Source organism: Oryza brachyantha, chromosome 3 (assembly GCF_000231095.2).
Source record: "Oryza brachyantha chromosome 3, ObraRS2, whole genome shotgun sequence".
NCBI lineage: Eukaryota > Viridiplantae > Streptophyta > Magnoliopsida > Poales > Poaceae > Oryza > Oryza brachyantha.
This window is the reverse complement of record NC_023165.2, coordinates 8011865-8029523: the sequence shown is the minus strand read 5'-3', so window position 1 is coordinate 8029523 and position 17659 is coordinate 8011865. Positions and strand designations below refer to the sequence as shown.

Here is a 17659-nt window from a genome sequence, read left to right as displayed (position 1 = left end):
CTGCTGGCAGTTCGATAGGAGTCATATGGAGCTACAGCAGTTTAACGTGACCCTAAATTTACGATTTTTTTTACAGATAGCCTCTAATTTTATGATTTCCCTCTAAAAAATGTTAATTCTCAAAAGAAAATTTGAACTGGGCGACCCCGACCCAGCGTTCCAATGTTCCATCCAATCCAATCAGTGCCTCCCTCCATCCCCGTCTGCATCACGCCCTCGTGGTCTCGTGGGCCTCTCTCGCGACCGCCGCCTCAGTCCTCTCCACGCGTTCTCCCTACGCGCATCGGTGCCTTTATTTTATCGCGCCCGCCACCGAGAAAAAAATCCCTCTCCTCAATTCCCCACCCACCTCGCAACCCTAGCCCAGCTTTCGCCTCCTCTCCCCCAAATCCCGAACCCGCCGCCTCGTCGTCGAGCTCGCGCGCCAACCCTACCGCCAGATCTGCTCGCCTGAGCAGCAGCCATGGCGGAGACCCTCGACATGACGCTCGACGACATCATCAAGAACAACAAGAAGGGCAACCCCTCGTCCGGTGGTGGTGGCCGCGGCCGCCACGAGGGCCGCCGCGGATCTGCCGCTGGCGGCGGCGGCGGGGGTGGGGGCGGCGTGGGACCGACCAGGCGTCCCTTCAAGAGGTCGGGCAACAGGGCGGGGCCCTACCAGCCGCCCAAGGTACGAACAGCGACGGATCGAACGGGCTAGGGTTTGCGCGCCGTCGGGCGGCGGAGGAGTGGGCTTCCGTTTTTTGACGGCGAGGCGGGAAGGATGGATGGTCGGGTGGTTTTCTCATTGTGGTCTGACGCGATCCAGGCCCCTGACTCGGCGTGGCAGCACGACATGTACTCGGATGTAGCGGCAGGCGGCGGCAGCAGCGGCGGCGTCGGGAGGGTCTCAGCTATCGAGACCGGCACCAAGCTCTACATCTCCAATTTGGACTTCGGTGTGTCGAACGATGACATTAAGGTATACACATCGCGTATTTGGATTGCTGTTTCTGTAATATTCTGGTTGTATCTGTGATTAGCTAAGCTTTTTTTTCCAGATCTGACATGAACATGTGTTAAGTTCCACCAAATATTCTGTTAATGGTCGTTCTACTGGTTTTTGATCTGATGTTAATTAGAGTCCATCGAGATCTTATGCCTTTTCTTCTGATTAGTTTTTGGAAAATAGTGATATGCTGTAGTTCGTGGTTTGTATGATAATTTCTGTGAGGTATTCAGAACATGTTTGAATTGACCCATGACTTATTTGAATTTTTTAAGGTTGATTATCCTTTATTGTTTTCCTGAAGGAATATTTTATTTTGGGTATTTCTTTTGCTACCCTGTTTCATCAAAAATCCACATCACTCTATAATTCAAATGCATGCCATTGCCCAGTAGAAATTGCGTGAAATCTTCATGTGGTCAAACATTATACTGAGTTATCTTGTTTTTAATGATGCAGGAGCTTTTCTCTGAGTTAGGTGATCTTAAGAGATCTGTAATTCACTATGACAGAAGTGGGAGGTCTAAGGTACATATACAATCTTACTTCGTTCTTTATTTGTATTTGCTTTTCATGTGATAGCCTGAACTTTGTCTTTCTTTCAGGGAACAGCTGAAGTTGTGTTTGCAAGGCGTGGGGATGCTGTTGCAGCTGTGAAGAAATATAACAATGTGCAACTTGATGGTAAGCCTATGAAGATAGAGATTCTAGGGACCAATACTCCTACAGCTGCAGCTGCACTTCCAGCAAATAACGGAGGCTATGTTAGAAATGTTGCTAAGAGGTATGTTTGAGTAGCTGCATTACTTCTGAGTAAATTATCTATCCATTTGAGTGCTTAATAATTTTATTTGTTTGCATGCTAAAATTTACATTATAGCTGGCACTGGCTTGATGTGATGTTGATTGTGAAGGCTCATACTGCTATAATAATCTATATTTTGAGAATTGTGCTCCACACAGAATAGCAGTTACATGCTTTCCCTTTCATCATCTTCAGAAACTTCATAACTACCATTAATTTTCTATGCAAACATGGTGACTGATGTTTCAAGAATGTTCTTTAGGACGCTTTTCATTACTTTGGCCATTATTGCATTTTCACCAAAATATATCTATGTGTCAGTATATGTCATTATCAATCTATTTGTTTGATTTGTTTTAACGTTCTTGGTTTGTTTTATGTGCTGTCTTATCATTATTATAGTTCATATAAGACCCTGCCAACTTACCTTTATTGTTTGCAATGTTACAGTGCACCAAGGGGTGGCCCAGCTGGATTACCTCAGGGTAGGCCCCGTCCAAGGGGAGGTGGGAGACGCCGTGGTGGCGGAGGTGGCAGTGGTGGATCTGGTGGTCGCCGTGGAAAAGAGCGCAGTCAGCCAAAGTCCGCTGAAGAACTTGATGCTGACTTGGAGAAATACCATGCAGATGCGATGCAGACTAACTAGATGGATCTTCACAGCGTCGATGTTTCAACATGAAATCTGAAGGATGTTTATCTGCTTGTTCCTGCTATTTGTGCTACCATGTTCAGTGGCAACAACAAAACCTTTGTTTGTGGGGTCTTGGTTTACTGAATTGTATGGTTTTATGTGTCTACATAGAACTAGTGGATGCTGGTGAAACACTGTTATTGAATATTACTTGGTTGCCGCTTATGTTCCTTTTACTGCGGAGTGAAGGGCTGCTTGAGTTACTCCACATACAGAAGTTGCTGAAGATGTACAAGGTTTTCTTCTCTTCTGACTCCTTAAACATACAACATCTTCAAGTTATGCCCCGTTCTTTGCGTGGTTACTGGACATTGTTCCTCTGCCATAGAAGGGTTTTAAGTCTCAGCCATCCTTAATATGAGGTATGCATAGTTTCTCACCTGTTTATCCATTTAGTACTATATATTGGTTTATTATTTATGTATTTGCTTCTGTTTCATGTGTTTAAATGTTCTTTTCTTCTTGTCTTTCAGGTGGCTGGTGCCTTTTTGTCATTTATCATTCAATCTTCTCCCCATTACTATTCATGACAGCCCCTTTCAAAACCTGCACCTCTTCGGTTGACAACAAATTATATGGTAATTCTGGTTTTGCCAGCTGATCTTCAGCTCGTGATAATCTGGCTTCTTGCCTGCTGATCTTCAGCTTGAAGAAGCATTAAGGTGCAAATTATGATCTAAAATCTGCTATTGATATTTGACAGCTAGCTAACAACATGATAGTCCTGTTGGATTTTTTTTTGGCTCTCCATCCATTGCTGGCTTATTCTGTGATAGCATTGCAGTGGGTCACCCTGTTGCATGAAAAATAGCCATCGAACTCTTTAGGATCCATCTTAAGTTTTGTGTTCTCTTCAAACTTGTGGATCGGATTTGATCGTGTTAACTGTGCTGGGAAGATCTGGCGGTGAGGCTCATGTTTGCCTTAAAATTCAATTTCCAACAGAAGAATCCATCCATCTTGTTGCTCAATATGGATTTGGGAGTGGATTGATTACTTTGCCTGTTGTGGTGTTGAATAACTCCCCAAGTTCTAACACTGTAAGAGTCAATTGACAGCTGGCTTGATGGTCATGGTTGTCATTGTCAGTAATGGTATCAGTTAAGCGTTATGGTGTTCTGGAAATGGCATGGTGTAACCATTTTGATGGCCTCATGTTAGTTGGATTCAAAATCCTTGGTTAGATTCTTTTGTCCAGTTCCAATTACAGTTAGTAAAATAGTTTATGATTTGTTATTTTTTCTATGTGATATGGTAGATAAGAGTTTTGGTGTAGTTCTGGAAATGGCATGGTGTAACCATTTTGATGGCCTCCGGTTAACTGGATTCAAAATCCTTGTTTAGATTCTTTTGTCCAGTTTCAATTACAGTTAGTAAAATAGTTTATCATTTTTATTTTTTTTTCTATGTGATATGGTAGATAAGAGTTTTGGGTGTATCTTTTCTATTTACTGGTTGCCTTGTCATTAAAGTTTGTAATAGTTGTAAGTGTGGCGTTTCGTGTTTTGGTTATCGTGCTTGCAGCGGGCTTTTTTTACCCAATGAATAACATCTTCCATTTAGGAAAATCAATTTCCTGGCTGATTGGATGGTATGGAAATGGAATTTTATTTTGAAGTGATTTGCCATTTTTCACAATGTACTGCAACTTCCAAGCGTGACTAATTTGATTCACCCGCATTTTTGTTGCGTTCGTTTCTCTTCGTGTGTCGTGCTGTGTATCTTGTACTACCGATTGTGGCCACATTGTTTTTGATTTGCTGCTGTGCGAGAATTGTCTGCTGTGAGTGAAAATCACAACGCGACCCATCTCATTGCGTAGTCGACAGTCGCCGAAAAAGCGCACCTCGCAGGGATCCTCGGTGGATTCGCTCCCGAGAAGATGCGTTGCCACATCGAGTGGCACAACCAGTTCGACCGAGTACTTGCAACGATTAGGAAGATCTGATTTCTTAACTCCTGATGGGATAAAAAGACTATTATGCACATAACTGTGCACACGAATTGCTATTAATATGGATAAATAGGTTAATACTTAAATGTCCATAGCTAGTCTGATAACATGTCCACCAGTATATAGTGCACCTAGAGATAACAAAACACAAGACCACCAAAAGCTACAAAAAGAATTGGTCACAACTGCAGCCGTGCAATATGCTATAATCTATCTCCATTCACTCCCGCGCCCGTAAATCTTCAGGTAGCAGGAACCTTCCTGTTTGGCTCGAAGACATACTTAATCAAAGAATCCTTGATGGATAGTAGCTCGGGGAACTCCGACTTCAACTTTGATGCATCCATTTCGTTGTTACTTCTGGGTGCAACTATAACCTTGGCCTGCTCCTCAAGAGTAAAGTTGGTCCACTTGAAGTCGGGGTTTATGTGTTCCTTGTACATCTCCAGGATCTCGTTGTGGCTGACAACCCCCGGATTGGTGAAGTTCCAGATGCCCCTGCAGTCCCGCTTTGCCATCTCAATGGAGATGGGCAAAAGTTCATCCAAAATTGTCATACTGTTGGGGATGTTCACCACCTTGTCATAGCGAGCTATCTTCGTAATGAAGTTGCGGGGGTTGCTTAGATCTGATGATATGGGCATCCTGACTCGAAGGGTACAGACGTTGTCATACTCACGCAATAGCTCTTCGACCTGCGTTGCATTGTAATAAAATATACATCAGTATATGAGAGAAATAAAAAGATAGATGTTTTACGTCTTAGAAGAACACGACTTGACCGTACCATAGCTTTAGTTTTGGAATAATATGAACCGGTAAAGTTGGGCTTGTCTTCCTCTTTGAAACCAATTCCAGATCCTTCAGGGTGTTTCACATCATACTCAAATATGCAACCTGTTGCATAATTAATCATGAGCAAGCCCTGCTCGCGACAAACATCAGCAAGGTTCAAGGTGCCAACAACATTGGTGCGGATTGTATCCTGTTTATGGGTCTCGCACCAGTCGACGTTTGGCCTCCCGGTGACACCGGCAGCATTGAAAACATGAGTTGGCTTCACATTTCTAATGTCCTGCAAGAGCTGTGAGCGCTCTTCGAGTCGTCCTTTCCCATACTCATATGGAATCCCTTGCTTTTCACATATCTTACCAAGCAGACCACCAATCCATCCAGTCCTACCATATATCAAGAACTTGTATGAAGCCTTTTGAGAGGCACTGTTGGTGTTGGCAGTGGCTGCAGGAGCTGCACTTGATTCCTTAGCATCAGATGGTGAAGTGGAAAGAGATTTGATCTCGTCAGTCCAGTTATGCCTTTCAACTCCAGGTGTCATCAACATCCTTGGGTGAGGGAGCAATGCACCAGCGACATCTCCCCAGTAATCAGGATTGGTGGTGTACCACTCGATTGTTTTCTTCAACCCCTCTTCCCACGGCGTGCGCTCTGCCCATCCCAATTTCTTCAGCTTCTGATCATCCAAAAAGTACCTCTGGTCATTGAAAGGCCTGTTGTCAACAAATCTGATAACCTTTTCGGTGTCCAAGCCAAAGAGCATGCATATGTCCTTGGCCACATCAATCACCCTCCTTTCCTTCACTGTACCAATATTGTATACATGCCCAACCTCTCCCTTGTGAAGAACTACTTCAAAGGCTTCAGCAACATCCTCACAATACAGATAGCTTCTGACGTTTGAGCCATCACCATGAATTGGAAGGGGCAAACCTCTCATTGCCAAAAGAATAAATTTGGGAATGAGCTTCTCAGGGAATTGATTTGGCCCGTATACATTGTTGCCCCGAGTTGTAATCACAGGAAGACCATAAGATCTTCCATAAGCCATCACAAGCATCTCAGCCCCAGCTTTTGTAGCTGAATATGGGTTTGTTGGAAGCAACTGTGAGGCCTCATGGTTACCGACCACAGCATCCTCATCAGTTTCTCCGTACACCTCATCAGTACTGACATGAATAAATCTTCTGATCTGACCAGTAACTTTGCAGGCCTCAAGAAGGACGTGGGTACCATATATATTGTTCTTTGTAAACTCAAAGGAATTGCCAAATGAATTATCCACATGAGTCTGAGCAGCAAAGTGCATGATGGTGTCAATGGACTCAGTGATGAGAAGGTAGTTCACCAGATCAGCACTTGCAATGTCACCCTTGACAAATTTCAAATTTGGCGATGGCCGTGAAGGGTTGAGATTCTTCAGGCTGGAACAGTAATCAAGCTTGTCGAGGACAACAATCTTGTAGTGTGGATAGTTCCTGACTAAGCGGTTTGCCACATGTGATGCGATGAAACCAGCAGCGCCAGTTATAAGAATGTTCTTGGGCTCGTAAGCCGCCATCTTCGGCTGTAATGTGTACAAATGGCATCAGAAGTATCCTCACATGTTATGTCGTACAAAATGGCAAAAAAGTTGTAAAAGCAGATCTAGTAAACACTCATGGATGGCAAATGAGGAAAAATTAAACAGCAATAAACTAATCTAATCTCAAGATTATTTGAGAAAAGGAGCAACATAAACATGGATCCCTGAACGTAGGCATAGTCTTCTATCAGAAAGCAAGCCCCTCGGCTTCACGATCTAGCCACAGTTAACCAAATCGAATTTTGCACATTAAACAATTAATTCTGATGTGTCCTAACTAACAGCGATGTCAATCATGATCCACAACCAGAAGTACAACAAACGCAAACCAATTCACGCAAAAATCACTGCCATAACCCAACAATGGCGACCATCAGCACTTCCTGCCTCCTCTGCAGGAAGAAGGGAGTTCCCTCCTCGCCGGAGCACAGAATGTGCTCTAGGAATCGAAAGCAGCATGCACCTCGAACCGCACTACCAGATCACAACACCGCGCGCGCGCGCGCACACACAAACACGCAGGGCAATCTCGCGCACAGCCCAGGCAGAATAAACCGCACGGGCCAACCCAACCAGATCTATCAGAACAAAGCGAGATGACGAGGGTCTCCACGAGAAATAAAACAAATTGAGCGATTCCGGTGCGATCCCGGGCCCCGGAGTAAGGAAAGGAAAACAACGGAGCTACCTCACCGAGCAGCAGCAGATCGCGTCGCCCGGCGCGATGGGATGGGATGGGATGGCGACCCTCGGCGGAGCCGGCCGGATCGGGGGGCCGCAGGCGTAGCAGCAGGGCAGGGCTGCCGAGGGATGGGTGGCGCAACGCAATGGCGGTGGTGGTGAGCTGGTGAGGTGAACCGTGATGTGGGGTGGGCGGAGGAGGAGGGAAGGGTGGGGTATTAAAAGCGGGGGGCCGTTTCGCCGCGTGGACCGGCTGGGCTCGCCCGGGTTCAGTTCCGTCCGGCACACGCCGCTCTGAAGTCCGAACCCCCGCGCGGTGGGGCCCGCACGTCGGCGACCCCGGCGCGTCGTCACGCCGGACCCCGACGGTGATGCTCGGAGGGAGGGAGGACCGGGAGTCCAGCCCACCACCGCAGCCGCGGATGCGTGCGTTTTACAAAGTGGGATGCGTCGAAGCTGCAGCGAGCGACCGGGGAGACTCGTCGCGGCGGGCGACGCTGGTCGATCTCTGGACGGACGCGGTGGAAATGTGAAATGCGCGTGCGTTGCTTCGCTGTTCCACTCGCTCACAGCAAAGTTTTCGATGTTCCTTTTTTTGAGGAAAACTATAGAACGACATAACATTTTAGAACACTATGGCTACCATCGCTTCACTTTTCGGTGAAATAAGCGAAAACACGTTTTTGTAAATGAAAAATAATTTACAGCTAAAACTTTTATATACGTGTCCATAGCGACTCAAAAATAAAATATGTAAAATAAATCATGATAAAAAACCATAAAATCAAGTTCAAAATTAAGTTCTAAAATTTAAATTTTGGCTTATAAGTAGTTGCATGTACGAAACGATGGATCCATATATGTCTAATACTCTTATACACATGTGTACTAATTTTGATATTTAGGTATCAGTCTAAACGGTATATAGTTTTCTAATATTTTTGTTTATTTTTTGAGGGGAAGGGATGTTTTCAGTTGAAGCTATTTTCTCTTGCACTTTTAATCGAGATCATTAGTATCCCGATTCATATGTTAATAATTTCACAGCACCACGATCCTACCCAGTCAAAATAACACTGCTTGCACCTAATATCCTAATTTTTACGGTGTCATAGTCTTACTATATTTTATTATAGTACCCTCGTCGTTTAGCTTTTGCTTATGTTTTATAGTATTTTACTGTTTACTTTCATTAGATAGTATCTGTTTGCCCTGTTTGAAAATAAAATCATCTTTGCTCCCTTTAATTTATCCCAAAATAAGTTTATTTTTAAGCAACCATTAGTATTACAGTTTGTGAAAGTAGAGAATAAATACATTGGGACTTGATAAAGTATATGCCAATTGTATTAAGATTTTATAAAATAGAGAATATTCTAGTCTTTTTTTATTGGTACATGTGAGACAGGTGAAAAATAAATTTATTTGGAACGAAGGAGGTAGATTATACAATCCCTACTATTACACAAAAACATATTTAAAATACTTTGTATTGAAATTAATATGAACGTGTAAGCTCAAGTTTTAAAAGTCAATTAAATTTATCAAAATCAATATTGTATGCTTCAATTTATATGACATACTTATACTTTATATAAAAATATGCACAAAGCAAAAAAAGAAATGATCCTACCTAGCATTGATTACTTTTCTTAATATTTAGGTATTTAATACTTGCTCTTTATTTTAATAGATAACGTCTTACAACAAAATACAAGTTGTAAGACACGTGTTTAACTATTCGTCTTATTCAATTTTTTTTGAAAATATAAGTTGTACTTAAAATACATTAATAATAAATACTTTACAACAAAATAAATGGTAATTATATTGGTTTCCTTAATAAAACTAATGATCAATGTGTGCCAAAAGAGTATGAACTATTAAAATACGGATGAATCACTAATTATACTCCAACAAATTTATTAGTGCTGAAAATTGTTTCTAAGTGTTGGTAATATGAATATTTTAGTAAGAGTCAGGCGCAAATCGAAAAATGATTTTATATGCATGAAGTTTTTTTTTCTCAAACCTATCACAACTTTGCACGTCAATTTAATAAAACATCATAGGTGTTAGTCCGCATATACAACACTCCTCCATTGTAAACAGACTTCAGGGGTGGCTGCGGCATATTTACAAATAAAAAAAATAATTTATAAATAAAATTTTTGTATACATATTTTTAGCAATATAAAAGTCAATGCTACAAAATAAAATTTGGTGAAAAACCTCAAAATCAACTCCAAATGTAAGGTTGAAAACTTAAATTATTTTAACTTATAAGTATAAGCATAAGCGGAAAGATGGGGTGGCCATATTTAGTTCATCTTTCACATGATGCTCTTCAGCTTTTCAAATTCGAATATATTTGTTCCTAATTTTTAAAACTCCACTATATTTATCATTCATTTTAGCATACTACAGTATATTAATTGCTCTAAAAATAAAGTTTTTTTATGGACGAGTTTTATAGACGGAGGGAATACATTTACATCTATATTCCTTCTGGGTTTTAAAGGAGACGTATTATCATGGGCACATTTGAAAAGTTGTCTGGTCAGTACTACTTACGTACTCCCTCCGTTCCAAAATAAATAACTTTTCACTTTTTATCTATAATTTTTTACTATTTGTCTTATTCAAAATTTTTTTGATTGATATTTTTGTCTTTATTAGATGATAAATTATAAATATTACTGTACGTGTGACTAATTTTTTTCTAATTTCCTGAAATTTTTTCAAATAAGACGAATGGTCAAACGTTGGACACAAAAACCGAAGAATTAATTCTTTTTGGGATAAATGGAGTAATAGACAGACAAAAGAGAGCACGTTGAAGGCAGTTTTGACATCTACTAGGAAAACCACCGACACCGACATGCTCGGCGCTACTCGTGTAGACGTAGAAGACACGCCGATCTGCGATGCGGATGTGCTTGCTTTGAATTGAAGCACAGAATCTTTAGGTAGGATCGCTCTGTGAACGTGATCGCCGGCTCGTCGCTAGCTAAATAATCTGCGAGTAGAGAGGAGTTGCAACACTCTTCGTTCCGCCAGGTGCAGATCCTTCTCGGCTGATACATGAGCCCTTGGAATCCATATGTCAGCTGTGGCTTCTGCTCAGCATTAGCAGTCAATTCCTGTCCCGTTCTCCTTCTCGTTGGATCATGCATGCGTGCTCCATCGGATTATGCTCACGCACGAAAATAATATATATTTCATCTATTTTAAAATATAAGCATTTCTATCGTTTAAATTTTATGTCGTGACATAAACATTACTGCATTGATTCATGTTATTTCCCTATTCCCATAATTCTACGAGCAATCAGCTATTTAAAAGGGGATCTACACAATTCAAAATTTATTATTGAAGTGATTAAAAAATAATCTTATAATAAATCTTGGTATTTGCTAAATAATCAATGTTTATAGTTTTGAATAGATATCGTAACTTTTTTTCGAACAATTGGCCCATGTTTTATCATTTGTGCCTTTTCGTTTCCATATTTTGAAGATTTTCATCAGCTGAGTGTCAAATTGTCGATCAGCAGCACGGGCAATACGCCGTACAAGGACAGATTTGGAAAATATCAAGAACAGTCATGGAAGGCAGCAGGAGACCAATCAGCTCCGACCACGACAGCTGCAGGTTTGTCTGTTTGTTTGTGGAAAACGCGGAAGACCGGATTTGCTTGTAGCCCTATATGGTGGTTAACCCGTGGCCGTACGTACTGTATAACCTGTTATCATTCAATTAATCAATCGAGTACCAGCAGGTCATCACCTTGAGTAGATTCGCAGCTAGATCCGTCCTTCACAAACAAATACAGTAATCCTGTATATACTAGTAGAGTTGTCGTTATTTGTTCTTTCAGAAAAATCAAAATAATACATTTGTAAATAAAAAATAATTTATAAATAAAACTTATATATATATATATATATATATATATATATATGTTCTTAGATATCTAAAAGCATCTAATCAAAGATAAATTACGATGAAAAACATCTCAGGATCAACTCCAAATTAAGGGTCATCTTTTCGTTTTTTAAAGTCAAACGATATATTTGTAATAATTTGTAAATACAATTTTTATATATGTTCTTAGTGATCTAAATACATACAATAAAAAACTTTAAAACCAACAACAAATTTAGGATATAAAATTTAAATATTGGTAAACAAAAATGAAAATACAGGGTTGTTAAGGTTGAAAAATCAAATTTTGGTTTCCAAGCATAAGTAAAAGTAAAATGATGAGGTTTTAAGTAGATATTAAGAGATAATTAGTTACTAGCTCTATCCCAAAAAGATTTGATTTATAGCCCCTCTTGTTTATTCCACGAAGACTAATATAGATACATACGCGCGCACACATATACATGCGTACGTACGTGTGTGTATATATATATATATATATATATTTTATGTTGGGTGGGAGCAGAATCATAGATGTGCAGGAAGTAGCTACACCTGGTAGTAGGATCTAATTTATATATTTAGCCTTATATAAGTATATATGAGGTTGACTAAACATGAAAATGAAGGCGGTGATTGTTAGTTTTTCTCGTCCAAACGGTATATTTACAATCAAAAAATAATTTATTAATAAAAATTTTATATACATATTCTTAGCATTAAAAGCTAAAACTGAAAAATAAACTTCAGTGAAATAAACTCAAAATCAACTCTAACTTTAAAGTTAAAAATTTAAATTTTGGCTTATAAATATAAATAAAAGAGAAAAAGATGGAGTAGGACAATAGGAGTAATTTGTGTAGAGACAAAAATCCAACGAGATGATTGAGGTCAAAGGGTTGGAGCATTCGGCAAAGAAATGTCTCAAATGGTACTCAGCAGCAGTAAAACAATCTTAAAATTTCATCAACATTGCTATAATTTGATTTAGGGAGTACATAGGCTACAAACAAAAGTATAACAAGTTCTCCGAAAGAGTAGTGATACAAATAGCCCAGCCCCGTATGACGATTCTAATAACACAATATTTTTGGTGAACAACAAAGGCGTATCAGAATTTATTGGAACCCAAATTCCACAATGAACTGCGACACAAATAATGATGAAACCCAACTATTAAGTGTGCTCTCGTCACATATTTCGCTGAATGCGATGAAGCAGCTTAGGCCTTGTTCTTCTTGGGCACTTGGAGGCGCTCCCGGAAGTCGTCTTCCATGAGCACCAAGCCATCACGCAGAACGATCTTGGGCTCCCACCCCAAAACTTCCTTTGCCTTTGTAATGTCTGGCTTCCTCTGGCGAGGATCATCAGGAGTGTTCTCAGTCATTGTAACAGTAACCTCTGGGTTGATCAACTGTAAGGTAAAAGCAGGGGAACTTAGTATACCATCAAGAAACATCCCATATGCATTGCAAACACAATGACGTGTGACAAAAAGATATTCATCCTACCTCCTTCACATTCTCAGCAAGTTCCAGCATGGTAAATTCACCTACAACACAATAAAGTATGGCCATTGAGATATCACAGGGTGCTAGTGTAGATTACCACATGTAGGGAAAAAACAAACAAATACAGAAGTAGAACTTACCTGGGTTTCCCAAATTAATTGGCCCAGTGTTGTCCCCGTTCATCAGCTTAATAAGACCATTAACCTGAATTGAAATGGTATCATTGATGATGTGATGAAGTGATACAGCAGAATTTCAGCCAGCTATTGATAAATGACGTCTCAAAAAAGGTAGGATGACGAACCATGTCGGCGACATAGCAGAAGCTCCTAGTTTGTGTTCCTGGCTTCTGAACAGTCAGGGGCTCGCCACTGCAAAATTATATGACAAAATAAGCCCCAAAAAACCATCTGGACATAATCTGAGAAAATGTTGAAAGAACTTCAGCAAGTATTACCGTACGGCCTGAGCAATGAAGTTACTAACAACACGCCCATCATCAATGTTCATCCTAGGTCCATAGGTGTTGAAAATTCTGGCAATTCGGATCTCTACAAAATAAATTGGAAATAATTATTAAGGAGAATTGAAATCCAGTTCATTACGGAGTAAAAATGTACGAACTAAAAGTATTACCAATGCCATGCTGCCTGTGGTAGTCAAACATCAGTGTTTCTGCGACACGCTTACCCTCGTCATAGCAGCTCCTAACTCCTGATGAAGTAAATCAATTTAAATAATAAGTGAACTTGGGGTTAGATTAAGAAAAGTAGGATAAATGTAGTGCATTTCTCGTAGGACAGACGTACCAATTGGGTTAACATTTCCCCAGTAGGCCTCTGTTTGAGGGTGCTCAAGCGGATCACCATAAACTTCAGAGGTCGAAGTCAACAAAATCCTGCAAACATAAAAACCCCCATCCATTATATAGTTCTCATAAGTTGCATATGAAGAATTAATTAGCATTGAAAAAACACCAACCTAGCTCCAACTCTCTTGGCAAGCCCAAGCATGTTCAGGGTTCCAATAACATTTGTCTTGATGGTCTGTACATGATTATACACCCATTTAAACATTGGAATAGTACATGAACAAGAATTGTATTCAAAATAGTTGGACTAAACGTGGTCAATATCACAAAAATAGATACCATACTTTGACTGGGTTGTGCTTGTAGAAGATTGGTGAAGCAGGGCAAGCAAGGTGATAGATTTGGTCAACCTCCACAAGCAGGGGCTGGGTGACATCTGAAATGAAGCAAAAAAAAGTTAAGTGTTAATATTCCACAGTATATATAGCTTTGAAGAAATGATAAAAGGAAAATTGATTGCAGGAAAGTTTACTGTCTTAAGTGCATTAGTGAACTAAGATGAACATAGGATAACATCTATCAGGGTGTTTTCATGGTTCAGCCAAAACACCCTTTTTCATAAATCATAATGTAAGCATGAATGCATACACTTTTATTTGGAAGTTAGAACAGAAGTTGCCAATAGAAATTTTGTAAAACTTTATTACTATTTAATGATAATCCATGAACTGTATCGACAATTTATTTGAAAATGCATCGAGAATGTAGCAATACCATGACGGATAAGCTCAAATCTTGGGTGCCCAATCCACTTCTTCAGGTTGTCTTTTGAACCAGTGAAGAAGTTGTCAGCGACAATGACCTGGAACAGATAAGAACACACGATCAAAGGCCGGCATTTTTCTCAGCTCAAAATTTGTGAAGCAGTCACACAAAGCAATACTACTCAATTCTACAAACTCTTGTGAATACTGAAGCACGCACTGTACAAGAAAGATTTCAAGCTTTAGCATGGTACTCCGCTTAATTCAGAAACCTCCTCGGTCACCTTGGAATGATGTACCATCAGCGAGATCTCTACAACAATGCTACTGGATCTTGGTAATCTCTCACATTCTCAAACAGATCCAAGTTAAGCTCACGGCATATCATGAACTAATGAAGTACCCCTAGTGAGATCCCTGGAGAATTGACACTTATTTCTCTGATATCTCTCGTTCTGGAAAACATTCTCAAGCAGTGAGACTTTGAGAGAAGCTTCCAGTTTAAGCTTCGGACAGAAATGCCCCACGCCATGCCAAACGTAGCACAAAAGCTTGCGCCCCAGAGATCTGGCAGAAGCATCTCCATTCATTACGCCTCAGACATAGATCTTGACCTTCTCAGTTCCTCACTGGATCACTCAGATCTAGTAGCTACTGTTCCTCACAACAGAGCTTGACCTCACAGACCGGCGCAGGTCAATACCGCACAGACCCAATAACCAAGCAAGCAACACCGAAATGGATCACGCTACAGGATCTCAACCGTACCTCGTGCTTCTCGTTCTCCATGAGCTTGTCGACGAGGTGCGAGCCGATGAAGCCAGCTCCGCCGGTGACGAGGATCCTCAGGTTCGCCTGCGCGCGCGCACGCCCCAAGTTAAAAAACCAGTCGGCGATCGAGCCACGCAACGGCCGTACGGGCGAGATCCATCTATCGGATCGCGGCGGATTACCTGGAAGAACTTGGAGAACCGGAGCGGCGAGGGCGTCGGCGGCGGGCGGGTGGTGTGCTCGCCGTTGCTGTTGCTGCCATTGGACTCCTTCTGCGCCATCGCGCCGAGCACCTGTTCCGGAAACACCACCACAGATCCACCACCACCCACACTCAGATCGTCGCAAACCAAGCGCCAATTCCCCACCCCAAAAAAACGACACCACCACCACCCAAACCACAAACTCAAAAAAACAATCAAACCCCCCAACCCACACACGACACGCGATCGCGATCGCGATTCAACCGACGAAGAGGGAAGAAGAAAAAAAAGGGAGCGCCGTAATGCTCACCCTGTCGCTCGGGGGATTCGGGGGGGCGGATAGCTCGGAGACGAGGAAGCGGCGGGTTTGAATCGGATTAGACTGGAGGCGGACGAGGAAGAAGCCTCCCAGATCTGAGCCTTATTTATAGCGCCCCCTCCTCCTCCTCTCTCTCTCGCCCCTTCCCACTACCACGACGCAGCAGCGCGCACACGAACAAACACACACGCACCGACTGCTACCAACCGGCGCTGGCCTGGCCCTGGCCCTGATCTAACCAGATCGCACCACCTTCATCACATCAAACTTTTGAAGAGATATTTGAAGCATTAAACGTAGGCTAAAATTTCAGATTCCGCCTGTAAACCGCGAGATGAATATTAAGTCTAATTAATTCATTATCAGCATGTGTTGGTTACTGTAGTACTTATGACTAATCATGTCCTAATTAAGCTAAAAAAATTTGTCTCGTGATTTTCTCCATAACTACATAATTAGTTTAATGTTCATATATATTTAATGTTCATTGTGTCCAAATATTCAATGTGATGTTTTTGAAAAAAGTTCGTGAGACTAACCAGGGCCTAATTTTCATCCCGCTCCTAAAGCGAAGCGAGACTGGGAGAGAAAAGAGAGAAAAAAAACTAATCTGGTGACGAGTAATTAAAAACGCTAAATCCGTGCAGCCAAGTATAGGGGGGGGGGGGGGTTTGCAGTGACAGGTGACGACGGACGACGGCGAGCTGCTGGCTGGCTGGCTGGCGCTTCCAACGGAAGCAAAGGTAGCTGGTGCGGGGAGAGGAGGGGAGGGGCGGGGGCGTCCCCCGCCAGATTCCGACTGGTCGATGGGGACAGCTCAGCGAGCCCGGATCTGGACGCCCGACCCGAGCACCGTTTCCGGGGGGGTAACGTTTAATCGCTTGTAATTACTGCGACCTCGTTAGGCTGGGTTAGGTGGCGATTTCGTCGGTTAATTACCCTCTGCAAGGTGGGGATGCATCTGTGCTCAACGTTGGTTAGCTTGTTTAAGACTTGGAGAGATGGTCGGCTGACAGATCACTGGCATGCGGGCTGATAAATGGTAAACGGAAATAATTTATAAATAAAACTTTTATATACTTTGAGATTGAGGTGATTGTTTGGCTGTTTGGAGAAAAAAAATCAAAAATAATTTATAAATAAAACGTTTATATATATGTTCTTAGTGATAAAAAAGTAGAGATTGAAAATAAACTACATTAAAAATCCTATAATAATCAACTCTAAATCTAAGTTTAAAATTTTAAAATTTGGCTTATAAAAGTGAAAAAACGAGAGTGGTATTCTAAGCGCTCTAAAAGTAAAGACTAAAATTAAAATACGATGAAAAAACTCTAAAATCGACTCTAAGTTTAAGTTGATGATTTTAAATTTTGTCTTATAGCGATAAAAAGCATACGGATGATTGACTTTAGGTGTGTGTGCCCGTGGATGAGTCTCCTCTACAATACTTATGTAGGGCTCATTTGCATCTCATGGTTTCAATGAGTCTAATCACTCACTTAAAATAAAAAATCATTAATTAGTATATAATTAATTAAGTATTAACTTTTGTAAACTTAATAAATTGATTAATTTGAATTTTTAAAACAACTTTCATATAATTTTTTTAAAAAAATTACACCGTTTAGCTGTTCGGGAAACCTGTGCACGGAAAAAAAATAAAGTTTGGCTCGTATGCTTCCTGTGAACGTGCCCGTAGATCACTAACATATGAGCTCATATGTTATAGTACCTATATATCATCTATTCAAATCTAGTACGGAGTAGTAAGATAGAGGAGACATTTTCACGTATGATCGGGTCGGATCCGGTGTGCACCTTCGGGGTTCGGGGACATGAGAAACGAGA

General features: G+C 41.2%; 3 protein-coding genes across 3 annotated transcripts; 1 reads left to right on the top strand and 2 right to left on the bottom strand.

The window, feature by feature from the left end:
• Nucleotides 1-318: 318 nt before the first annotated feature.
• Nucleotides 319-3762, top strand: LOC102707387 (THO complex subunit 4A-like). Its single transcript, XM_015835449.2, has 6 exons — nt 319-673; nt 812-964; nt 1451-1519; nt 1597-1775; nt 2247-2849; nt 2961-3762. The coding sequence occupies exons 1-5, from the start codon at nt 464-466 to the stop codon at nt 2440-2442; spliced, it is 807 nt and encodes a 268-aa protein (XP_015690935.2). The 5' UTR covers nt 319-463; the 3' UTR covers nt 2443-2849; nt 2961-3762.
• A 690-nt stretch (nt 3763-4452) lies between these two features.
• On the bottom strand, nt 4453-7697 carry LOC102717048 (trifunctional UDP-glucose 4,6-dehydratase/UDP-4-keto-6-deoxy-D-glucose 3,5-epimerase/UDP-4-keto-L-rhamnose-reductase RHM1-like). The gene is made up of 3 exons (XM_006649794.3): nt 7510-7697; nt 5229-6803; nt 4453-5136 (listed from the first exon to the last, which is right to left on the bottom strand). The coding sequence occupies exons 2-3, from the start codon at nt 6795-6797 to the stop codon at nt 4684-4686; spliced, it is 2022 nt and encodes a 673-aa protein (XP_006649857.1). The 5' UTR covers nt 6798-6803; nt 7510-7697; the 3' UTR covers nt 4453-4683.
• Nucleotides 7698-12372: 4675 nt separating this feature from the next.
• LOC102716764 (UDP-glucuronic acid decarboxylase 6) lies at nt 12373-16012 on the bottom strand. The gene is made up of 13 exons (XM_006649793.3): nt 15800-16012; nt 15469-15579; nt 15284-15370; nt 14526-14613; nt 14096-14187; nt 13922-13986; nt 13750-13838; nt 13577-13654; nt 13398-13491; nt 13245-13311; nt 13081-13144; nt 12941-12981; nt 12373-12843 (listed from the first exon to the last, which is right to left on the bottom strand). Exons 2-13 carry the CDS (start codon nt 15565-15567, stop codon nt 12652-12654), a joined length of 1056 nt encoding a protein of 351 aa, XP_006649856.1. The 5' UTR covers nt 15568-15579; nt 15800-16012; the 3' UTR covers nt 12373-12651.
• Nucleotides 16013-17659: the final 1647 nt, after the last annotated feature.